The sequence below is a fragment of the Micropterus salmoides genome, unplaced genomic scaffold (assembly GCF_014851395.1).
Source record: "Micropterus salmoides isolate LMB-PRFRI ecotype aquatic unplaced genomic scaffold, ASM1485139v1 Ms_hic_scaffold_14, whole genome shotgun sequence".
NCBI lineage: Eukaryota > Metazoa > Chordata > Actinopteri > Centrarchiformes > Centrarchidae > Micropterus > Micropterus salmoides.
In genome coordinates this window covers 13697853-13724741 of record NW_024040485.1, presented here as the reverse complement: position 1 = coordinate 13724741, position 26889 = coordinate 13697853, and the positions used below count along the sequence as shown (strand labels likewise).

The 26889-nt window shown below is 39.9% G+C and overlaps 1 protein-coding gene across 1 annotated transcript; it reads left to right on the top strand.

Moving 5' to 3' along the window:
• The first annotated feature begins 3725 nt into the window (after positions 1-3725).
• Positions 3726-25744, top strand: wnt9a (wingless-type MMTV integration site family, member 9A). The gene is given in 4 exon segments (XM_038717799.1): positions 3726-3946; positions 17248-17507; positions 17807-18069; positions 21555-25744. Coding segments are annotated over 4 exon segments (1215 nt in total). The 5' UTR covers positions 3726-3740; the 3' UTR covers positions 22041-25744.
• Positions 25745-26889: the final 1145 nt, after the last annotated feature.

Genomic DNA, 26889 nt, shown 5'->3' with positions numbered 1-26889 from the left:
CCTCAATGCCCAGAGGAACCTCATTGTAATTGCAAAGAAATGTAACACTGGAGGCTAACACTCTAATCTGAACTGAGTATTCTAGTCACACTTGGAGCTTTTCTACACCGTTACTTAAGGGTGACTTTCTCATTGGGATATGTGATACGACTATTTTCCGACAAATAATATTCACGTCTAAAATGCATTTTATTCATTTATACATGCATGTTAGCTTCCAAGGGAGAGTCTGAGAGGCAGAAAATGGTAAAGGAGGTAGTATCTCCAACAGCAGGGAAGGAAAAACTTTCTTGACAGCCTAAAGAGATTAGTGTCCATTACCAAACAAATTTCTGCTACCACCTACAACACTTATGACAGCCCTCAGTTCAACCCACATAGGAACCCTGTTAAAAAAACAAAACAACCCACACGCTTTTGTCCTCATGGCCATGTTCCCTCGACACCAGAATGAAACAAGCTCTGTTTTCTTGGTTGCCGGGTCTGAGAAGAGGGGCCGAGTGTGTTTTAAGAAGGGTGTGGGAATCAGTTATCCCACTCAAGAGACATGCAGGACCAGTGGGTATTGCTTGGGATTAGTGTCCATTCTTGTCATGTACTGACAAACCCTCCCGCTGATCTCCTTAAAACCAGGTGTTATTAAGGAGCAAGGCCCTTATTGGGGGCCTATAGGCTTTGAATAACTGCCCTTCAGGAATGACTGACAAGCTTATAATGTTAAAAAAAAATGCATTCCTGTGCTTTCATGCGCTCACCTGTGTGAATTCTAATGAATGATATTGAGCGTGAGTTCAAAGTGAAATCATGCACACAGCAAATTCATAAGTCTTGCAACATTAGCTGTGACTGCTTAGTATGTATCTATCGACTATCGTTTGTTCAGCATCAGTTCAGCAGCGTTTACTTTACATTTTAAATTTTAAAGGAATAGTTTGACATTTATGGAGCACTTATTTACTGGAGAGTGAAGAGTTAGATGAGAAGACAGATATCCACTCTCATATCTATTAAAATGAAGCCAAAGCCAACAGCTGGTTAGCTTAGCCTAGCACAAAGATTGGAAACATGGGAAGCATGAGAGTTGCCAGGCAGCAGAGACTTCAGTAAGTTACAAAATAGTCCGGCTCTTAACATAGCTTTACAGGTTACACATGCAGACACAGAATGATTTTAGATATTCTGATCTCTTCATTCAGAGTTGTCTGAACTCCAAACACATATTAATAACATATTGAACAAATAAAGTATAATTTGTTAATTGATGAGCTTAGAGCTGCTGGTAGATGGATAGCTGTTTGTTATGCTAAGCTAACTGGCTGTTGGCTATAGTCTCATATTCAACGGGCAGATATGACATTTCTATTAATCTGCTTATTTTACTGTACACCAGAAAGCGAATTAGCGTAGTTCCCAAAATGCCAAACTTTAGCCTTCCACAGTGCTGCAAGTCAACCTGTCACAGTCACTCATACTCATCAAATAACACACCATTGCAAAAGTTGAATAACTGGTGATCTGTTTACGGGAGATCCAATATCATGTGAAACATACAACTGTTATTATCAAGCTTGCTCACTTTAATCTCTAATTTATTTTGTTTACACACTGAAAGTAGAAACTTGGCACTGGGAAGCCACTTGGCCCATCTGTGGCTGTTTGTGATTTGCGGTGAACGGGCTGGATATTGTTTGAGATTGGGAATGAATAGACTTCATCCCAAATCCTGGCATGAGCGCTCCCCAGGTGTAGCTGAGAAAACCTGGACCCTTCCCAAGTTCAGATACCTCTCTCTCTTTACGTGCCAGAAATCAAGGTGTGTGCGGACACAAAAGATGTCAGGTGGTAGCTAAGCCACTGAAAGGTGTTTACACAGGAGTTAAGTAGGGTTGTCCCTGACTAAAGACCTTCTCAGCTGGCAAACGGTCTGTGGATATTATTTACAAATCAAGAGGTCAATTTAGACAAGAAATTGGAATATGGAGTCTTACTCATTATGGCTGTCATGCTTAAGATGAAACTTGTAAATATAGCTGTCATCATAGTGAAATGTTCCTGGGAATTTCTGTCATTTAAACATCTATTTTGAAATAATACATATAACATGGAAAAAAACAAATAACAAAAGAAAAAGAAAATAAATGAATAACAAAAGAATCTATTGCTGAATCATGTATGTATTTTACAAATATGTAACTTTCAAATACAAGCGAGTCAACAGTGTTTGCATGTTCGAGAAGGCTTTCTGTGACAATAACTAAATGTTTTGGTAATCTCCAAATCTTATGCAATCAAATGCGTAGGAAGAGTAAATATTTTTCAAGAGCAGGCCTGCCAAAGGGTTCAGGTTACTTGCCAGAATGATTGATAGTTTGCCAATTGATTTATGGTGCTCAATATGATATTTTGCAAAGTGATTAAAGGTTTCGTCTTCATCTCTTGTGAAATCGCCTACAGTTATATTTGCGGACAAATTTGCTCTCTTTGTGAACTGTGGATGAACTCACCTGAGTGTATATGGCTCAGGAGAACTGATCGCGGTGTCTCGCAAGAGGCAAGACCAGACTGATATTTAACTTCAACAGACAATCTTTAACCCAAAACCTACTAAGCATCCTTTTCTGCAGCATATGATCAATCAGCACAGACATGATGATATATGGGGCATATGGGTAAACAAGTTTATAATGCAAAGTCTATAACATTTTGAGAGAGTGAGTAAACCTTTCTACACAATGCAGCAGTGGTGGGAAAGTATTACTTAACTAAAAATAACAATGCTACAATGTAAAATACTCCATTAAATGTAAAATCCTACCTTTACAATCTTAAAAAAAACATCAGTGGGAATCTGAGCAAAATGCACTTAAAGTATCAAAAGTAAAAGGAGGCTACTTGTTATACAGAAAAATAACTCCAGTGAATTAATACATTTTAATGTTTTAGCTGAAGCAGGTGGCTCTAATTTTAACTTGTTAAGACAGTTGGACAGTTTAATGGATAACAAAATGTATCATATTTGATATGTTTCCTGTGTGTCTGCAAAGTAGTAACTCCAGCTGTCAGATAAATTAAGTACAGGAAAAAGTGCAGTATTTGCCTCTGAAAGTTTGTGAAGTAGAAGTGTAAAGCATAATATGCAAACATTCTGATATCTCAGAACTTCTAATTGAAAGTTCATTTTTAACCTTGGAAACAGCAGTTGACAAAATAGTCTACTTAGGCCTATAAAATTGTTCCAGTATATCTTTCAGCATCAGTTCAGAGCTTTCAGTCATATCACGGTCTTCCTCAGCAGAGTCGCCCTTGTGGTGAGATTGTTTTGTCATCTATGTCAAAACTGTACTTAAGTACAATAGTTAAGTAAAGTACTTATTTTTTATGTATGTACCTACAGCCAAAATGAGCTTCCATACACTCCCATATGGGCTGGTATTACTGTATTATCCTGCTTGTGCTGGATTATACAAATTCAGGGTTTTCCATTCTGGAAATAAACTGTCACTGACTGAAAGTAAACAAGTATTTTATCATATACAGGCCGGCTCAGACTGATCTCAGTCTGCACAAAAACTGGCGGTATGGTGCTTAAAACGCCCACTGAGGAGAAACTGCCATGCAAATCAAAACTAAGACAACTGAGAAGATTTATCTGCAGGAAACCTGAGAGTGAATTGTGAATCAGTCCAGTTCTCTGTTTGCATTGCCATACTACTCTCTCTCTTCTCTCTCTCTCTCTGCTGATGGGAGGAGCGCAGCGAAACTCCTCTCTGTATAAGAAGTGTTGAACGTTCAACAAGGGATTTTACACAGCTACTCAGGAGAAACGAAATGATCTGCCCTGGAGCCGCAGCAAAATGCTGGATGGACACCTACTCCTGGGATGGTTATCGTTCACAGTTATAGTATATCTTCTCAACTTGCCTGGACCAACCGCAGCATATTTCGGGTAAGGACTGACAGACATACAGTGTGTCCATGCTGCTGCTTTCATTGATTTGATTGGTTCCTGAAGTCCAGAGCAGGTAACAAGTTTTTCTCTCTCTTTTTTTCTCTATTTTAACTCACTGAAAACGTTCTTTCACATAGCCTAATACATCATTCAGCGAGTCTGCAACAAAATCAATGTCGTTCATTTCGTTTTTATGAGTTGTTTTGATTGCACTAATATCTGCGGGTCAGCGAGGTGTCATTTGGCGACGGTCGCGCAGCGCTCAGCGGCCTCACAGCTGGTGGCTGCTGCAGGTTGCTTGTACATGATCTGGACTCACTGAAGCTGCTGACAATTCATTTTTTTTGTGACAAGCAGGGTCACTGATTATCTTAGCAGGCAACTGGCCCGTAAACACAACATCTATTATAGGTAGATGCACGTAGCCCCGAAGTAATGTTGGCCGGGGAGAGTTCAACCCATTCTTTCCCTGACAATTGAGCCAGCGCCCACTGTAAAGTAACCCCTGGCAAGCTTGAATGGCAGGTAGCGGTCGAGTGATTATTTTGCTGAAACACTTGTAAAATCATATCCTTAGTCGACTCTGAAAACAGCCGCGGAGCGAAAGGTGAGTGTATATGCCTCAGACTCAACAGCTGGTAACAATAAAGCAATCTGACTGACTGAACTGGTGGCCGAAACGTCTGCTCAGCTTGCACAGAAAATTCCCCCATCCAGCATAAACATCACACAACTCTGGCAGGGTTTTTTTTTTTTTCTTCTTCTGCTGCCTCCATCAACTTTAAAAAACACTTGGAACACGTGTTAAAAAATCAATTTGAAAAATTGAGCATTTCATGAATCACCTCATACACACAATAATGTTTAATTTAGAAAGAGCACAAGGGTGTATATTTCAAAGTAAGTCATTCCCAGGGAACGCCTTGGATTTTAGGTGTATCCCTCTATGACCTCCAATTCAGAGTGGCTACTAATGCACCGAACTCCGGTTTGTCTGCTCACATGAACTGCACTCTTGGTTTTCTTTTCGGTCTTAGTCACAGAAGAACTTACCCTGCAGGGAAACCAAGATCATTCAAATGAGGTCAGCATGTAAGGTGGGAGAGCAGCCATGTTTCACCTGGAAATGAAGAGTTTTTACCCCCAACCCCCCCCAAAAAACCCAAAGTGACACCTAATCTATGGATTGACAAAACAAAATGTACCTTTTTAAAAAACCATCACGGTGGCATCTCATCTCAAGATCTTGGTGATTTTCCGGAGTAGGCCTATCTACAAATATCTGTGTTGATGGGTGTTATTAGTGCACCCCTTGGCTGCAAACATTGCAGACGAGCACAGAGACAAATGGCTGTAGACTGTGGAGTGATGACACTTGAAACCTTTCCAGCAGAGTCAAATTTATGGTAGGTATGGGTGTTGTGCAGGATCCAGGAGTGTTTGGTGATCTGGGAACTGTTGTGAATCTGCAAGAGAGCACAGGAAGTGTCCCCTAAGGGCCCATTAGACTGGTGTGTTGGACCTGTCGACCTGTTGTAGTGGGTTTAAGCCTTATAGGCTATCCTTAATAAGGTATGCTGATATGAAAATCTTATGAAAAGTTGAAAAACTGTGGGAAAAGTATAAAAGGAAGAGCAACTTTGGGAGTTCTGAATCATTTTCTGGATACCAAACTCTCTGAAGTAACCTGATTATTGTAATTAACACTGTTTTACACGTCTCTGTAAATGTTGTTCTCTTGGGTGTTGTTCTCACCAGAGTGTTGGCACTCATCTGGGGTGATGCAAACAGGCTGAATAGCACCTGCAATAGCTCTGTATGATGGAAACATCGCAGCCCTTCTCAGGAAAATGTCATCTGTAATGCTCGTGCACGCATCTGTACTTTCTGTCTTTGGTTTCAGCTCTAAAGTTGCATTAGAAGGACAAATGTAACCCCGCTCTCTGTCTAACTCCCTGTAGCAGTGTCGCCCTTGGCAGGCAGTATTAAGGTTGATGTGCCAAATTGGCACTCACATCAGCCTTAATGGTCCTAATGGTAATGCATATTTACTTATTCAGTTAGCACTTGTTTTCAATTCCCTCTGTCAGTCTGTTCTCTATCTGTGGCCTGTGTAGTGCAGAGAGACATGTGGTATTACGATACTTCAGATTTATTATTCCGTGGCTCGGTGAGGAAGGAATATGAATGAGCGTCAGTGAATGATTTGGCCCTGCAGCTGAGGAACATGAAACATACTGAAAGAGCCTGCGCAGGGGACACAGATACAAAATGTGACTGCCCCGTGGCCAACTTCCCAGAAACTCAACACCGGTGACACTCCAGCAGAGTCCTGCTCTGGTTTGACTGTGGGACATACTAACACAAACCTGTTCAAACAAATATTCCATGAACATGAGGCATCCTAGGGCCCCTTGAGTACTGATTTACTCAAAATACAGGGTCAATGTTGCATACCCAATTTCCAGAGTGCGGTGGAGCGTAAGTGTAACATAAACACAATCTCTCCTGCCCATAGTCTGCGCAGCCGAGGGTGGGGTGGGATTCCTGGCGTAGTCAAGCACCCGCTTAAATTGTCATCCTTTGCCACAAGAATGTGAGCACTCATTTTCTTTCCCTCAGCCTGTTGTGGCAGGTGCTGGTTCTGCTAAATCCGTTATCATTAGAGTTTGAATCGGAGATGGTCACTGAGCTTTCCTTACTTGAATTAATAGGTTACAGCACCTTGATGAGATATTGTGTAAACTGTCAGAGAAGGAAGTGATTTGTTTGCTCAGTCGACCCTGTCAGGGCTCCGAGTGCTCTCTGAGACGACTCTCTTGGTTTTAAATTTGAGTTTTGGTAAAAGGCATGTCATTCTGTGGTCTTATAAACTGTGCTGAATGTGAGTCCTAACACTGAGTCAAGAGTTTGTTTTTATTTAGTTCATGTGCGACACATACAGGAAGGCTGCCCACAGTCATGCAACTGAGATTTACCAATCACCGAGGCACCGCAGCATCCGGAAGAAGCAAATATAGTGGTTGCTATTGCTTGCTGTTTAATCACAGCAATATCCTTAAGCACTCTATCACCAGCTTGTTCCTGAAGCAGAGCTGATGCCCTTTCAGTTGGTATCATTGTTTTCCGCGCTCCATTAAGTGAGGCAGAGTGCCAAAAACAACAGGATAACAAATGGGATGTGTGTAAATTTACTGAGGAGTGCTTTTTCAGTTTGCAGCTGTAAAAGGTTTTAATCACTGTGCTGAATTAGTTCCTGGTGTGTATCAAACAGCAGCGCGTTTAACAGTTTAAAAGAGGCTCATGTCTTTCGCACTGCACAGAAATGTTACAAGTTGTTTTTTAAGCGGCTCATTGTAAACATTTCTTTTGGTCCCCTGCTCTTTCTCTCCTCCTGTCTGCTGGTTTGCCTGCCTCATGTGCGTGCCGGCATCCCACCAGTGGTTTGTGGGGAGCTGCTGGGTGATTACCACTCATTAGGAGCAGCAGAGTTAGTGTGGGCTCAGGCTGGCAGACAGTGGTGGCGGGCGTCTCATTACCAGGCCTTAAGGACTGATTAGCCCCTGACATGCAGCAGGGTGGAGAGCACCGTTGATAGAGGGATTTCCCAACTTCATAGGATATCCTGTGGCTATAACCACACCTCAAAGGGTATCACTTTACTTTGAGCCAAGAAGATAGGATTCTCTCAGCACTGGTGCTGTGACCGAGTGGCGTGGTGAGATCACGCAAACCTGGAGGCTTAGATAACAGACCGCATGGCCTTTTGAAAAGAGAGCTTTGTTTTCTTTATATTTCTGTTTGATACATCCGGATTTTGAACTAAGCTGTGCTTTGCTTTGAGTGTTCTGTTCTCAAACATCCTTGTGGAAAGGCCTGCTATGCCTGTGGATGCCACAGGGTGGTGCAGCGCCTTCTGAGAGTGAAGAATGGTCCTCAATCAGCACTTTGTAACCTATTTGTGTAACAGTAGGAGAGTGGGAAATTAAATGTGAAAATGTAAAAGCAGCCAAGTCTGTGTCAAAATTATTTAGGAAATGGGGGCAAAAAAAGTTCTACGTGTGCTTAGCAGTGGTCATCTTGCATGACACGTGTGAAGTGTCTTTCAACTTCAGCTTACAGAGCAAAAAATCCTGCCTCTGCACAGAATATCATGTCTTTTCTAAACTATGTAATGCCCAGTGTTACTGTTTATTTTACAGGTTGAATCATCAAAAATGGCAGATTGGTACACATCTTGTTATGAAGGTTTCAGTGAGGTCTGTAGTGGGTTGTAATGGGGTTCACACTGTGTAACAACATGTTTTTCTCTGAATATTTCTGAATATTACATGGTTTGGTAAGGCTTTTTGTTTGGCCTGCTCACATCCTAAGGAATTAGAGTTCTGGTGTCATCAGAAAGCCAGAGAGACCGCAGCTAAGACATATTTGATTTTTAAAACGACTGTCCCACCAGTCAGCTGTGCACTTCACTGGTGGATAGTCAGAAGATATGGGAGGGAAACTCCCGTTGAAGGAAACTCTTGTTGGTAAAACTGTGCATGGATGATGATCTTTGCAGATGGAGCTGGAGACATGGGCAATTTGCAAAACAGGAACACTAATATAGACTCAAGATACTTTTAGTGGTCAGGCATTGATGAGATGATGCTAGTTAGTGCGACCGCTATGTCCTGTGTTTTCCATCCTTGACCACAGGCGTTTTCTCTGCCTGGTTTGTGGGGATAGAAGAGACATGGCACTTCACGTGTGCCAAGATTAGTAGATTGACAAACCCTCACTTTAGGCTTTGGTCTTCTAGAGAATATCAGTGCATTTCTCACATCTAACTTTTGGGTGTTTTGGGTTTTTTTCCCATCAATTTTCCCGTTTCTGTCTTTCTGCAGCAGCTAACATAAAATCTTGTTTTTTATCTCATGTGCCTGTTTACAAAGATTTATCATTTCATAAAGGATCAAAGAAAGCTGACCAAACCTTTTCAAAACTGCAATATTTGAAAAGGCTTTAACTGCACTTTATCAGGATGATCATCTTGCATAAACACAATTCTATAGAAGCCTGACCTGATATGCACTCAGGTGCTCTACTCAAATATGTGTGTTATTACATAGACTAAGGTATGCCCCAGAAGGCATATTTTTCCATACTGCTTGAGCATTAGTTTGAGAATGTACAGAGTCAGATGATACTGACATAAATGGGCACTGCGCACAGCAGGCGTTCTCTGCTCACATTGAATATTGCACATTTGCATGACTTTCAACAGCTTACAGCTGCTTTAATCATCAGTCAGTTGTCAAAAGTCCAACTTTTTTTTACTGCAGGCGATAAATGACTTGTGTTCATGGAAATTCTTGCTACTGAGCAATATTTGTCAGGTGAGGCAAAATAACAACACTTTCCATCTTTTGGCCTGGTAATTACTGTCACAACATGTGTTTGAGCTTCAGTATTTCACAGCAGAATAAAAACCGAGTGTTGCATTTTCAGTTTTTGTATTTGTGTTCTGTAGGCCTTGCAGGAAAGAACTAGTCTCTTTATTGTAAGAGTAAATACCCGTTAATGAACTCAGCCCCTTGCAGTTACTGAGGCACGAGTCATTCAAAACAACTACTGTTTTGTTTTGGATTCTGCGGTTTGACTTTGCATGCTCGGCTTATTCACAAAAGTGCTTTTTCCCAGTGTAACGGGACTGAACAAACCTGACATTTCCAGTCTCTGCACAATTTTAAATATCTGCTTCGTAGAATTGCACCAAGTTTATTGTCAAACAGTTTTGCTCTCTCACCAAACAACCGCAGACTGGGTCTTGTGTCAGCATGTGCGAACCGGTGAGAGCTGAGTACAGTATGTGTGCCTGAACGTGTTTGGTGCGTTGGTGTGCTGGTACAGGGCTGCTCTGTGCCATGGTGTAGGCTAGAACAGGGGAGTCATGCGGACACTGCTGCGCGCCCAATCTGTGCCAGTCACACAGTGACTATAACTGAGCTGCTGACCTTAGAAGCCTTGAGTTCTCACATAGCAGTTAAACCTCTTACCATGCCCCACGCTCCCATTCCCAAACCCAGGTCCTGTAGTCCTACTGCTCAGCTACCAGCCCTCACATTCATGGCTGTGGATTAAAAAGTTAGGCTGAACAGTAACTTTAACCCCCTTTTTTATGAATTGAAAAAGAGAGTCCAAGGTTTTGTGTGGAAAAACTGAGAATACAAATTTGAAAAAGCCTAATGCATCATGTCATTTACATTTAAAATATCAAGAGAGCGCAATGTACAGGACCTGGACTCACTCGGTCCATTAGTGGGAGTAGTCTGACACGGCCTATGTGGGTTGTAAATGACCAGAAGGGACAGCAGATGACATAACATTAGGTCATATCCTGTTCAGTCATACAAGATAGCAGACTTGAAAAGCAGTGCTTCTAGACGTTGCATGACATCCCCAATACACAGAAAGGCTCATTACTTAACTAATAATGCCTTACTATTTCCCAAGCCAGTACCACTTTGTTTTCAAAGTCGTTTTGTCATGTTACTGTACTGTGTCAGTCACAGCTTGTTAGGAGTAGTCACAACACCCAGTGCTTTCAACCAGTGACTAATCTTATCTTAACCTCATACATAATCGTTTACTCTTTCCTCTGTTTCTGGTTTTAATGACTCAGGGAATGAATGGTGTCAGTATGGCTGTTGGGGAGAAAATGTCTGATTTCAGTGGAGGATTTCTTCTTTTATAAACTTCTTGGAGTTGGACAATAGTCTGGAGACTCCCTGTACCAGAGAGTCATTCGACACTGATTCATGGTTTCTTCAATTATTCAAGTTTAAGCTGTGGAGCACATTGTCAGCCGAAGTTAGAGTGGGCCAGAGGGAAAACACCACACACACTCACATTCCTACAACCTCTGGCATGGCCTGGGCTGTGATACACCAGATGGGACTTGGGCAGGGTGGTCTGAAGTTCATCCAACATTTCTGAGAAAAGCACACACTTTTTCCCCCCCCAAAAGGAGCATTTTAAACACTGCAAATGCAGGAGGAAAAAGTGAAAGAGAGAAAAGGAGATCAGCACTGGCGAGTTTAGTTTCCTCCAAAAACTCTATGTTTAATTTTTAAAATATATACAGATGAATCTCAGGTGAGCATGGTAGTTTGTCTTTATGACAGCTGAACTGTTCCAGGACAAATGTTCACGTCTGTCATTGTCTTGTGTAGGTTACATTTGTAGACACCGGTGGTTTTGTCTATAGGGGGCTTTGTTTTGAGCCAACAGCTGGGTGGAATGATTGACATTCATTTAGAGTAATTGACCAGTGGGAATAGGGGAAGTTCGGAGAAGAGGGGGGGGGAGAGAACGAGACAGAGAAGGGGGAGAGGTTGGTTGTGATCTAGGAGACACCAGACCACACAATCTGCAAGTTCAGGCTGATGGAGAAACTTTGGCTTTGTGCTTTTTCTGCCTGGGCTCGTTCAGCCACGACTGACTCTTGTAGGTGTTGACTTAAGGTAGTAAGAGCCCATATGCATGTGCACATGCACGCAAGCACACACATGTATACATGGTAACTAAATAAATAAACCTAGACAGCACCTGTTAGTCTTATGGAGTGAAGATGATAAACAGACACTGATTGAAAATCGCCAAAACACACTTTGCTGCGTTGCTGTTTTCATTATGAAATATGTTGGCTTTGGTGACTTGTTGTAGTAGTCTCAAAATTCTACAAAGATTTTGATCAAGAGTTGAAACACCAAAGAGAGTCTTTCCTTTGAAAACACCGTATTGACTGTAACATTATTGTAAGTATTGGTAATATTACTTGTTTCTCAAATGCGAATGTCACCTGCAGAAGTTACAAATATTTGCGGTAAGTGAAAAAACATCTAAAAATGGCAGCAATTAAAGCCTGACCGATACCGGAGAAATGTGAGAAAATCAGCCAATAATAATTTTTTAAGGGATAACCTTAAGAAACATTTAAAAAAAGATTCCAGGAATTATGACCAAGATATGTACTGAAGGGGATACTGTAAAGGTTACAGTAGCACAGACACTGGATCCCATTTTATGCTAATTTAAAAACTAATTTTTCTTACCAATTAATCTGTTGATTACTCTTTGGTTATGGTTAAGTTTGGTTATGTTTAAAAGTCCAAAGCCCAAGAATATTCACTTTTATAATAATATAACTGCAATTCCTTGCATTTTAAAATATGTAACCAGTGATTTAATCGATTTGTTCCACAAATTGTATGAGCACTAGATCTAATATTTGTAAATTTTGCTGTCTGGACCGCTTTACATTACATCACATTACATTTACTCATTTGGCAGATGCTTTTATCCAAAGTGACTTATATTTGAGGAACAACATAAGGCTTTAGTCTCCTGAGATTAATCTTTACCACATGGACTGTGCTGCCTTTGTTTAGATATGGTTGTGTGAGTATATGAACACCAGCAGTTACTATGCTATGTGTATCTGTACCCTATACACAGAGCAGGTCCAGAAAGTTAAAGTAAGAGAGATAATGTTTTCCACGGTCTAAGAGTTTATGTATTATTACACTTCCTTAACTGTTTCCATACCAAACCAATGAAGAACGAGCTGAATTATCAGCTGAGGGTCACTTCCAGGGCTGTAATGTATAGCCAGACAGGGAGTGATGATGGTGAAGTTTAGTGCTAGTCAATGATTTCCTTGAGGGATCGGCTCCGCGGTGTGAAATGAACCGTTTTCACTGAACCTGGTGCATTGGAAAATGTATATAAAGTAAATGTCACGGTCAATGGGAGGTGACGACAGGTAGAGAGAAAGGACTAAACAAACTCCAGTGGTACTAAGTGAAAGACAGTGGAGGAGGCGCGGCGTGAGAGTGGGTCAGTGATGTCTGCGAGTGTAGTGTGTGGAGGCAAGTGTGTGAATGGAAAAAGCAAAGCTGAGCAAACATCAGCAAGAATCCCACCTCACGTAGGATAATAATGAGTTTTATATGTTGGTGTTATATTCCACGCGTAATTGGTGTTGCTGTGCCAACACCTCAAATAAAAACACCTACAGAAAATGGTCCATGATGTGAAAGCACAGAGTTGCATGTTCATACTTTCTAATTCAGTGTGGTGGACATACTGTGTAAGTGAGCTTCACTTACTATTCAACTAATATTTATCTTTAAGATAAGCAACTGCATACACTTGGTACTGCCTTCTAATAAGGCCCCCTTAATAAAGGCTTATAAGTTGTAACTAATTGCTTTATTAATAGTTAATAAATAATTAATTAGTGCTGATCTTTAAATTTGGTACTAATGATGGTATAAATGTTATAAAAAGATTAGACGATTAATCGAATAGTCATTTGTCAGAAAATGAATGGGCAACATTTAAAAAAACATTAATTGTTTAAACCATTTTCAATCAATAATTCACAAAAAACTGCTTTTACATTTTTAAAATAGGAAAATTTGCTATTTTCCTTTGTTTTTATACGTTAATAAATCGACTATGTTTGGGTTCTTTGGAAAAAAACAAGCTAATTCCAGGCATCACCTTGAGCTATGTCAATTTTTTTTTATGAAACAAAACAAAAAAAAATTTGTTTGTTTGTTTCATAAAATAAACAAACAATGATAATCTGCAGATCGATGGATGGATGAAAGAATTATCATTTGATGCTGCCCTAAAATGTTGGCAATCCATTTATTAATGCCCAAAAAGGATGGTCCAGATCAAATGCAGCCTTTTTGTGAAAGGATAGTGGTCATACAGTTCAGTCAAGTGATTTGAAAAAGTTGTTGTCATTAATGGCTTATAACTGATCTGTAAAGCTTTAATAAATTGCTTATTAACATTAATAAAGCCATTAGTTACAACGTATAAACCCTTTACAAAGGGTCCATTATTATAGAATTACTGAGCGTCGTTGACTTGTCAGAGATGTGGGCGTATTTTTCCATTATCCCTCAAAAGTGGTCATCGTTTTCTGAAAACACAATAATGATTTCAGTTTGACTGAAGATTTCAGATTTTTAATGATTCTTGTGATTCAACCATTGCACTGTTTTCCAGTTCTCCTTTCCTCGAAGTGAGTTGAATGAGCAAACAGCAAACAACAGAATATTTTTTTGTTGTTGTTGCAGATCACCATATTGGAATGTGTGACCCTTTTGTGTGACAGCAGGGGTCACAGTCCTGCATCCAGAGAAAATACTGACTTAAATTTCCAGCAAACTTGAATTAATAAAGAAGATTTATTGACTCTGCTTTTAACTCTGCTGATCAACTCTGCTTTTGATCATGTGTGTAAAAACAAAAATAAATAAATAAAAGAGAAAAGAAATAGATAGGTATTTTTCACACAGAAATGGAATTAGTGCACATCTGTGATACTATTTGACTATTTTCTGGTCTGCCACAGAGCGGAAACATGCGCACGAGCGAGTCCCGGCGAGTAGTTCCTTCTCTGGAGACGCAGAGATTCTCCGCTCTCAAATCTCTCCCCTCCACGCTTTGCCCCCGGGCCGTCATTGTCACTAGCTAGAAATATGCCTTTGTGTAAAAAAGCCGCAGAGACGGTAGCGATGAGATCAGTGTCATGTCATCTTTGGCCTCCTTCCAGCTCTGCTCAGACCATCTTTTTGTGTCAGACAGACAGATGTCTCACAGACAGTTGAGGCCTGTCACTCTAATGGTCTCTTGTTTTGGCAGGCATGTAGGCTGTGATTTAAAGCTGATACGTGTTACTATGCATGTCTTACTGAGGAATGTGCACGTCATGTTGGTGGTATTGAGTAAATTAAGACCACCGTTTGTTGCTAAGCTATACATAGTAAAATTTCAATCAATATGCAATAGCAGACTGCTTCCTGGTGGAGTGAGAATTTTAAATATATAAATACATGATTTTTAATTCCCAGCTGGTGTTCCAAATGGACTTAGGCAGGTACTTCATGTGGCGCCATCATTCAATCCCTGACTGCTTGCTTGCCATAGAAATGTTGTGGAACGGTTGTCAGTCACATGTAACATACTGGGTCTGCTGGAATTGTTTGTTTTGGCACTTTGAATATGTTTCCTTGGCATTATTAGAACAGGGTATTCTAACAAAGCATGAAACAAATAAGAGGAAAATGTCAGTTATTCACAGAGAAACACGGTCCTCGTGCATTGCGTATGCCTTGCTCTCTACGCCTCAAACCATACATTTTTTTACTCTAAGTGTGTTGGGAGAACAATCTCTTTCAAGACACAGCTTGCCAGGTTTCCATATGAAAATTCATAGCTGTCGGACAAGTTAAGGAAAGGCAAACATGCTTTGTAAAAAAAGGAAACCATTTGACCCAATCTGAAAACAAATCCTGATGCCTCTTTTTTGAATTGACAGGCTGTGAATGCACTGTAAAGACAATATCATATATCATATGTGAACTATTAAGTCCATTGGTTTGAAACTGAGGACTCGAGGGGAAACATTTCAGTCGGTTATTGGACTTAATAAAATAAAACTCTTGTTGAACAACTACTGTGACCTTCTGCTAGAGGCTGAAATGAATATGAGTGGTGACAGAATCTTCAGTTAAAAAGTTGGAAATGTAAGTAATGGACATAACTGATCAACACCTCTGGTACATTAACTAAACCGGTGTAGACATCCAGCAGGTGCTTTGCACCTTTGAAAAATATTTTGGAACAATTTCTATTACACACTGCTTGGCAAAATCCAACTGTGTGGCAGGTTTCCCATTTGTGGTTACTCTTCACAGTCTTATAGCTCTTTTACTTTATTTGGCTGTATGTACACGTTTGCACACAAGAAGTGATGGACAGTTCATGATTGATGTTGTAATAATGTTGTGATATATTAGTACATAAATTGTCTAAATAGATGTTAAAAGGCAGATTGGTTGTAAAATTTTAAATGTTGTTAAATCACAATTTACGGTTATCTTTAAGTTCAATGTAACAAATGTCCATAAAATATGCTGTGACACTATATGTCAATGCCAAAAATAAATTTAATAATTATTGGTGATATTGATTTCAAGTACCTCCTTTTAAGGTAAACTAATCACATAATAATTCTGAAATCCCTGTTTCATCTGTCAAGACATTCACTTGCAAAATGGTGTGCTTTATCTTTGTTTTTGAATTATTTTATCAATGCAGCATTAAGCAAGGTGTCAATCTATGCACAAAAGAGACTTTAAATGAAAGATAGTATCCAAGTCCATCTGCAAAGGCACATTGGCCCGAAGACGTGTGCTTTTGTGAGTTCTGTAAATCCATTTATTCTTCAGTTTCACTTTAAGGGTGTAAAGAAGGCCAGAAATTCCACATAATGAACAGCTACAGTGCCAATCCTGTCAGTTGGTGTGACCAAAATGGTCACAGGCTGACAGTCATGTCCCCTGTGTGTGTTTATGAAAGTAATGCTCTGCTTTCCCCATCACAACCTCAGAACGCTGGTCGTTGGTTTTGCCAGCTATGTGGCAGTCCCTGCTTTGTGTGTTTTTATATACGCTTCCCTTAAATAAACTGACGAAAGGAGTGCAAGTCTACCACATGTTCTCCATACCATGTTTAGAACTGATACTGGTGCTTGTATACTACTAGACTTTTGTTATGGGGATTCTATATAATGACAGAGTAAATCCTGCTGTGTGATCATGTTTAAATTTCTACAACACTACCCCCCCACCCCCCCAAAAAAATAAAAAAATAAAAAAATTAATTAAACCAAGTATCCACTGGCTACTGTTTCACATGCATATGGTATGACTGTCACATTCACTGCATGCCATGTTTAAAATATGTCCCCATACCAGCTGAATGCTTTATTACTTATATAAATTATAATCTCAATTTGAAATTCTTAACCGTGTAGGTTTATAAGCTGCTGGTGCTGTGACTTGATTAGTGTGTGAGGTCTAAAACAGGGACAGAACAGTGTCGGGAACTTCTTATGAAAAGAAAGAACTTTTCCACCTCTGCAGAGAATTTGCTCTATACACAGGCACGCCTGTGCTGGAGGTTGATCTCAATCTCCAGCAAATGTTGAATTCCCCAGAACATTAACCACTGAACAGCTGAATTCATTTGAACATTAACCAAACTTTTGAGCATTATATACCCCAGCTGTGCTTCCAGTGCTGTTTATGAAGTATATCTTGGTAGGTCTCATTGTTTATCCAGGAAAGTCAGCATCTTGCACTTTATTGGAACCTTTATCAAGATGTATCCACTCCCTCTCTGTGCGCAGTTTTAACTGACCCGAGTGTGTCTGTGATCTTTCCCTCTAGGTTGACAGGTAATGAACCGTTGTCTATCCTGCCACTGAACTCTCTACCAGAGGAGAACGTGGGCAGGGCCCACTACAAGCTGTGCGACCGGCTCAAACTGGAAAAGAAGCAGCGCAGGATGTGTAGACGAGACCCGGGCGTGGCGGAGACCCTTAGAGAGGCCATCACCATGAGCGCCCTAGAATGCCAGTATCAATTCCGCTTTGAGAGGTGGAACTGCACCTTAGAGGGGCGCCACCGAGCCAACATACTAAAGAGAGGTATGGGTTTTCCTTTTTTTTTTTTTTTTTTGGAATACGAATTATAGCAGAGGCACACTTCCCAATTGTTAGCAGACAAAAAACCCTCCCAAAAGACCAATGAAGGCTCTTCCTTTTCAGCTTTGTTCTCCAAAATCTAATCTCTTAGGAGATTTTATTTGTGATAAAAGATTTACAACATTGTTTTTGCTCTTTTTTGTGATTTGCACATGTAGTGAGGTACACCGCATTCGTCCAGGACAATTTTTTTTGAATACTTCTCTGCCTCTCATTTGTCACTCTCCAATTTGCTCTTCCAGGATTTAAAGAGACAGCCTTCTTGTATGCCATCTCCTCGGCGGGCCTGACCCATGCCATGGCCAAAGCTTGCAGCGCAGGACGCATGGAGCGCTGCACGTGTGACGAAGCCCCGGACCTGGAGAACCGCAAGGCGTGGCAGTGGGGAGGTTGCGGTGATAACCTCAAATACGCCAACAAGTTTGTCAAGGACTTCCTGGGCAAACGCTCCAACAAAGACCTGCGCGCACGCGTGGACATGCACAACACAAATGTGGGCATGAAGGTAAGTGTTGAGTATCAGTCAGAAGATGACTATGGTTTTGTAATTACAAAACCACAGATTTAAAATTATCAGTTAAAACACTGCAGTTCCCCCTCAGCTCTACCGAGCATTTTAGAATCTTTTTGTTATGTATAGGACTGTGGACTAGGGTGTGGACCCAGAACACTCGAGGCGGGTTAAAGTCAAGAGATTTATTCACAAAGAACTGAGTGACTAGTAGAACTGTGTGGAAAAGGGCGAGGTGTGAGTAGGGGCAGGCAGTCCTGGGAAGTGGCAGCCAGCGTTTCAAAAGATCCTCCGGGCAACACAAAAACACACCGGGTGCAGGTATCTTGAGAAAAGGAGAAACAAAAAAACATTAGTCCTGGTCCAGACAGAGAACTCACTCGAAGCAAACTAAATACTCAAGAGACAAAGCTGGCCTGAAGTACTCAACCATGAGAAGGTTTGGAATAATCTGGCAATGAGTCTGAAGAAGCCCCACATCGAGGCACTGATAAGGATTGCCAGCAGGTGTGTAACTCCACCAGGTGATCAGCTCCCTGCCAAGTGTAAGACATACCCACACACGCCCACAGAACACCACAGGGGGGAAAAAAGGAACACAACCCCCAAGTGTCACAGCACCAACTGTGACACTTTTAACTCATTGTTTTGTTTTGCCCAGCCAGAACTTGGCTGTTTTTGTTCATTGTCTCTGCTATCATCAGTTTCATTTCCAGCCACAACAGGCAGCTGTTCAATGAAACACTAAAACCCCTTGTTACCAGCTCAGCGCCAAATGGCAGAGAGACAAAGTTAGCCACTAGCTGGTGAACATAGTGAGGCATTTAGCATCTAAAGAGCCATATATTTACCTCCAGTAGTTGTTGGAGACCAAAACAGAGCAAATGATGAGAAACATGACTCCAAATGAATGCTAATGTTGTTCCAAGTCTGCTGAATGTATAAATAAGCATACAGAATCTTTGCTAACATTGTTGCTGTACTTTATAAGCTGATCTCAGTTTGGAGATTAGAACATTTTAACAGAAAGCCTTCGTTACAAACTGGGTTTTGGAGTTTGAACAGTGTGGAAGGTTTACCAGGCAGAAAGTACAGGATGCTATCCAGTTGCATTATGGAAAGTGTATGATTCAGTGTTCTTGGAGCTTGACCCGTACTAGGGACAAAAAGTCTGAATAATTCGGCCTCTGCTGCATCAATTTTGACCATTTTGGCTTTAATCTGTCTCTTGTGAGTCACAACACTTCATGGAAGTGCAATACTTAATTGCTGGAGTGCACCTTAAGGTCACCTTTCATTTTCCATTCACTCCTCCATTGATTATCATAGCTTATCGGTGACTTTGACAGTTTAAAAGTATTTTATTAGCTAATAATTTGTAACTTTGACTCAGGGATGTTAGAAACATTTAGGGAGTTATATTCAAACGACAGGAAAAAGTTAATTTCACACTAATTTCATAGCTGTGTCTTTACCCAACTGTCAGTTTCATTTGTTTTTTATTAAAGTAATAATTTGTTGAAAGCAAAAAACATTTTGAGATATAACGCACATATGAGGCCAACCAAGACACACTCATCAGGAAAACGGCTTGAGTTGGGTCAGAGTTCATTTTGAGCCACAGACAGTATTTAAACATAAATAGTGGCTAATTGCTATCATGAATCAGTTAAACGGTGGGAAAACTGTGATAATATAATACAGTCTCAGCTGCAATTATGTAGGTAAACAGCAACATGAAGTGTCAATTCATTGTGCGCCTTATCCCGGATATACTCTACCACCATATCTTTGGTATTGTTTTTGTAATGCTGGAGTTTAAACATCACAGTGCTGGTAAATGAATGCCGTTCAAGACAAAACACACTGTACAAATATATGGTTAAAATGACCAAAGAGGAATTAAATATGACCACAAGAGAATGACGATATGAGTAATGAGTTATACATGGGAGAGTGAAATTACTGAAATAAAAGTGTAGAGTTTCAAGCATCTCTAAGATAAAGTAATTGCCACTGTAAATTTGGTGAAAGCTGATAGTGCTCAAATGTCAATATTTGGTTTTCTCTCCCAGATTAGATAGGCACCAACTCTCATTTGTGCTCTGGCAAAATTCAGAAATTGTTTGTGGTGAACAAAAATGTTCTTTTTTCATCTGGGAAGTGTTTTTAATAGTAAAATAAAAAGAGGGAATAGTCTTAATCTATCAAGCCAAAGCAAACTGAAGGTCTGGAATCTGTTGCTTTTACTCAGCTTTTTTTTTCATATTGTAGCCATTTTCATTTTGGTTTCAAAATGAATTATAGCAGAGGCACACTTCCCAATTGTTAGCAGACAAAAAACCCTCCCAAAAGACCAATGAAGGCTCTTCCTTTTCAGCTTGGCTCTCCAAAATCTAATCTCTTAGGAGATTTTATTTGTGATAAAAGATTTACAACATTGTTTTTGCTCTTTTTTGTGATTTGCACATGTAGTGAGGTACACCGCATTCGTTCAGGATGAATTCCCACACGGACAAATTGGAATGTGCTAGCCTCTGCATCCACTCCCCCCCCCCCCGACATTTTAAAAGCTGACCTATCAAATTTTCTTGACCTGCTGGTGTGATGAATATGCACTTCCTGTTCCCCGATCTCTTTCACAGTCTGAGAAAAGAACTGTAGATGCTATCCAAACCCTGTCTAAGACAATGTGTTTTTGTCATTGATTTTCGCACACACACACACACACACACTGCTTTTGACATTGTGGTTAATGCTGAAATGAACTTTGGCTGGCTGCGAAGAGGTCAAGTAACGTTAAAATAACGTGTTGTGGCCACTTTTGCAGATGATTTTATATAAGGACTACATAATAAGACTGTCTTTACTATTCTTTCTCTTTCCAACTGTTTGCATGGCATATTATTTGTGTCATGACATAATTACCACAATAATGATTGTGTTGATCTTAGAAAACACAGTTATAACAGAAATGACGACAAGAATAGTGCCCAGCGTCTACATATTAAAGTCTCCTCTTTCCCGTGGCTGTCTGAATGGATTGTCTATTTGAGAGTACTTCTCTTAACTACCCTCACTTATCATAATAACAGTTATTGAGTTTAATCAAAATGTCATCCATGGTTATCATAACAAATCCATCCTCCCACCAACTAATAGTCTTTTTCTTTTATATGAAGGCTTAGACAAAGTGTTATATTGTTCTCCTTCAGAATCATGTTGCTCAGAGTTCACATACAATAAATGAAACCTCTGTTTTTATTACGATATTAAAGAGCAGTGGATGTAATAATTTTCAATTGTGACTTTACATTCCTCTCAAACCACTTTACTCCAGTCTAATTGTGAGCATATTTGGGTAATTTGGCTCTTTGAAATACTACTTACTAAACAAAGATGCATTAAATTACAAAGCTTTCATTATATTCCTTTAATGTTTCGTGGCATTTAACAGTATTTCATTATCTTGGAACCAGGTAATCAAGGCCGGAGTGGAGACCACATGCAAATGCCATGGTGTCTCTGGCTCCTGCACCGTCCAGACCTGCTGGAGGCAGCTCCAGCCCTTCCATGAGATCGGCAAGCAGCTGAAGCAACGCTACGAGACCTCTATCAAGGTTGGCAGCTCCACCAATGAGGCCACGGGGGAGGGAGAGATCTCCACAGGCCGGAGTCAGCAGCAGCAGCCCCTGCCCGGCCTGAACGATCAGATACCTCGCACTATGGACTTGCTCCACATCGAGGACTCGCCCAGTTTCTGTAGACCCAGCAAGTACTCGTCAGGCACGGCAGCCCGCAAGTGCTACAAGGACAAGAACTGTGACGCTATCTGCTGTGGGCGAGGCCATAACACTCAAAGTAGGGAGGTGACCCGGCCCTGCCAGTGCCAGGTGCGCTGGTGCTGCTACGTCGAATGCAAGCAGTGCACACAGAGAGAAGAGGTGTATACCTGCAAAGGGTAAACCAGCCACCTGTAAGCCCCTATGATCAGTGGAGCAAGTGAAAGATGGTTGTGTTGAAGAGGAGTGGTTGTGTTCTCAAACAAGGTTTTGCCTCCACTTTCGGAACAGTGTTCTGCAAACAAAAGAGGAGCATGCCGATGGAGAAGCAATAAGCACTTTGAGGGATTTCTGTGGTTTGGTTTTCAGAGCTCCTGTGGCCCTCCTGTGTCTGGGGGATGAAAGATGAAAAAAAGACCTTCTCAGACAACTGGGTCAACATCTCAAGCTTTTTTATCATGGTTTTGCCTTGAACAGAGAAGCTTTTATTTTCCTATAAAAAAAATCCCATTGCATCTTTTCACAAAAAAACAGAGATTAGCATCCAGTTAATGAGGATCCGACACAAGGACAGTAACAGACTGGTTTCTGGGGCCTTGCCCAAAGAAGAATGGTGTGTATGTGTGTGCGTTTGTCAATCTTTACGTGTGTGTTTATATGTGAAATGTGATAGATAGTGAGGGGGCAGGGAGTTCGAATGACGACTTTTATGGCAATGAAAACCATATTCAGAGACTGCTAAAAAGAAAAAAAAAAAAAGACAGGGTGTAAGATTTACTCTACACGCACATATTTACACTCACACACATGTGTGTTTGTATATGTATGTAAATAAATTCAGTTATATTGTAATGATATTATACAAGCCACTTATCTAACTATGTTAAAACAAACCACTAACCACACAAATGTTTTGCTGTTTGTGTGCTTTCACTTCTTTTTCTTCTTGATTCATGTCGACAAGGCCCTTTGGAAAGCAGCACACTTGTGTCCGTCGTCTTGCTGTGGATAATTTATAGATCCTTTGGGACTACTCCTTCACAGGGAGGAAAAAAAGATCTCATTTTTTCTTTTCTTTTTTAAATAATATAATATGAAGCTGTTAGTAAATGCATTAACAGAAAATAACTAAACCAGTCAGTTTAGGCTATTCTCGGCCTTGAGCGAACCAGTGTTCAGGGAATAACTTAAACCACTATAACTATTTGGATAAAATAGGAGTGAAGTTGTCCAAGTTGGAGGTACAGTGATCTTTTTATTATAACCAACATCATTGCAACAGGTGATCACTTGACCAGCAAATGGTCCACGTGTGACTCAGATCTGAAATTGTGGAGCTCTGCAGAGCTCAAATCTACTTATTAGAGGGCTTTTTTGTTTTTGTTTAACTTTGAATACTTTGAAGTTGTAAAGAAAACTGTGGAGAACTGGAGGAATGTAGCCCCCTGCCATTTCACATCCTTCTTTCCTCTTTAGCTGCCACGATTTGATTGAGCCATATTCAACACATGTAGACATGCAGCACATACAGTGGGCGCTGCGTCAGTCAGTCCAAACGGTATTGGGCAACTAAGAAGGTAATCTAACTTGACGTGTCTGCAGAGTTGCTCGAGTGAAGATGAATGCGTAAGTCTCGTAGCTAATATAAATATATTTTATATGAGTAAAATTTGTGTAATTCTGTGCAAATTGACGTCTAAATGCAAACATTGGGGTTTTACATACCTGCTGTCTTCATTCAGAAGTCAGTGAAGTTGTTATAATACACAAGTTAATTAGCTTTTTCAAATTGTTGCTTGAGACAATTAACACAATGCAACATACTGAACCCTGCCATGCAACTACAGTGACAGTTTAAAGGAATATACCATTCTCATGTCTGTCCAGGAAATAAAAGGCTACAGCTAGCAGCCAGTTAGCTTAGTTTAGCACAAAGACTGGAAACGGGGAAAACAGCTAGCCTGGCTCTATCTGAGGGCAGCAAAATCAGCCGATCATCACGTCTAAAGCTCACCAATTTGCATATTATATCTCATGTTGTCTTGCCTTGCTTTACACTTCAGCTTTTGTACGGATTAAAGAAACAAGATATAACATATAGATCAGTGAACTTTGGAGGTGCTGCTATGTGGATTCTGTTACCTTTGGATGGAGGCAGGCTAGCTGTCAAAGTTTAATATTATAAGAAATCCCTCTTTACAAACAAATAATGCAGACAATAATATTTCATTGTATTCTCAGCATTTAGCTTCTGAGAACATTGCTATATACTATAAGATATATGCCTTGTTTTAGATGGGTGTGAATTAACTACTGAGTGAGGGACCCAGCTTTGTATTATAGCGCCATTCACGCACTGAAGCCCAGAAGCCCTTTAAAGTATTTTAAGATCTGTATTTATGGATACAGTGCAGTGCCGAATTAAAAAAAAACTGTAAATAGCAAAGGTTTCTTCTTCTGTGGTATATAGACAAAAGTGAGGCACATGTTCAACTCTCACAAGCAACTGAAACAGAAATTGGTCGCAATAACAAATGTTAGGATGAGGGATCGATTGTAATCAGCAATACAACACCATGCCAAACATCCATTAAAAATGGCTTTTACATTTACAGATAGTTTAGTCTTTAACGATGATTACCACAAAATTCAAAATTAAACCACGGTTCTCATTAGCGATCTCATGCTTTAGGAAGAGAGCCTTGCATGGTTTATTTGTCCTAAGGAGATGAATTCCAAGCATTTTGATATGAGAAGGCATACCAAATAAAGACTGGTCAAAACATATAGATAGAACTTTGCACGCTACATGGAAACCATAATAGCTATGCTGAGACTCGAAGCACAACCACAGCTTTCGGTGTGTGCGTTCTCCACACACAAACACACCTCGGCCCAAATACACTGAGGTTCTCCACTATTGAAAGGATACACAACAGGCATGACAGGAATACCGAATGCATACAGAGTGCATTTTTGTTTGTTTATAGATTGTACATAGGCCTAAAATTTTCTCCGGAGGAAGAGGCGCATGATGCAGCAGTTGGTCGGTTTTTAGACGTCACAGTCGTCCACATTCTCAAATAAAAAGCTCTGCACTGTTTAGTCGTCAGTGGATCATGTACAGAATTCTGTTTTGTAGAAAAAAATTAAAGATAAATTATTTTTAAAATATATTAAGAGCATGTGTTTAGTGTAAATAACGTCAAAGTCTAAATTGATTTTATATCCTGTATTTTTTACTCTGTTTTTCTTATGGGTGTTTGTTCCTTTTTGGGGTGGAGGCTTTGAAAAGCAGTGTATACTTTAAACATATTTCATTTCATATCTCATCAATTGCTGTTATCTAAGCACTAACAAATCCTAACAAATTTAGAATCAACTCACGTTTAGCTGTCTTTTATTCATGCACACGATCATGACACATTTTTGAGAGTATTCAGACAAAATCACAGTCATCAACAATATTTTTATAGGATTTGATCTGTTTGTATAATCGACTTTTTTTGTGAAAAGACTTTGTAATGTTGGTTATATGATGCAGTATAAACTCATGAATGCATCAGTGTGGACTTGTTTGTACGCACCTTTGGATCACTTTACATGTACATGTACTTTTTGTTAGGATTTGTGCTGTGCTTGTAAAAGAAAGATAAAACACAACAACCATGTATTGCCCTTTGTGATGATACTACACCAACAAAGCTTTGTCCATGTTCACTTATTCATGTCTTATGGGAACTCTAAATTATTTTCCTCTACCTCATGTGTATAGCTTGTAGGTATAAACAGATCACAAATGACTGGTAAGAATGTATTTAAGTTATTTAACATCTTTGTATAACAAAGGCGAAAAAATCTGAAACAATAAATGAATTTTTAAATTATTTCACGTGCAGTTTCATTATTAAGTGACATTTGGTGTATTCAGTCGATTGCTCGGAAATCATTTTACAGGATGTTAATTTCCTGAAATAATGATATTTATTTGTGATTTTAAAAAATGGCTTGGAATGGCACAGTGACAGGTGATGCTGAATACAGAATTGAATAATTGTTTAAATAATTTATCAAACTGCATCCCACTTCTGAAATTTAATACTTAGTCAGTTTTATGTCTTTAAAAATCTGATTCAATAGGCTATGAACTGTTAATGAGATTAAAAAATCCAAATCCAAATTTCATTTGGCTCCTGGAAATGTCATGAGAATTCTTCATAACTTTCTGACAGTTTGACTAAATTATCAATTATTCTCCTGTTGCAGCCCTACTAATGAATGTTTTCAAATCATGCGCATTTCTTTCTAACAATGAACAGGACTGGCAACAACTCTCAGGCTTTAACAAATACATTGCCTTTGCCTTTAGCAAAAGTAGCATACATTTTATGCAGTGGATTTTTGTGCCAGTGGTAGCACATCAAACTTCTTCTTGACATTTCATTCTTGACAATGGAAACATCTGTTGACAAAACTATCCCAACTCAAGTTCCACTTACTGAATTGTTTTGTAGCTTTAGATTGTGACGTACGGTCCTCAGTAGCAGATTTAGTTTGGATGCGATGGAAACATACATACTATTTCCATGATTCTGAGAAACTCTGGGACCTGTCATTCACGTTGACTTAAAGGTAATTAAAAAAAAGTAATAAAAAGTAGAGATTGTTTTGTCACTTGAAATGGATTGCACGGAATATAAACCATTGTTGACTGGTTATCATTCATACATTTCTGCCTCCAACTCAAAAAAACTCAAAAAACACAGTGACTTAGGGATTCTAACCTTTGCTACAGCAGCAAATTGGATGAGAAGTGACCAGACAAGTCACCTGTTCAAATCCCTGGACTGGCTGGGAAAATATCTGAGGTCCACCTTTTGACAGAAATATAGTGACTAGAGCAAGAAAGCCTTCGTTCTATGTAATCAGACGTCATTGTTGAGGTTAAGTGTTTATGGGAATCCGATACAGCGGTTGTTGGATTTTCACAGTTTCATGCAGGATCACCCTCACTTTGCTATGACATTTTATA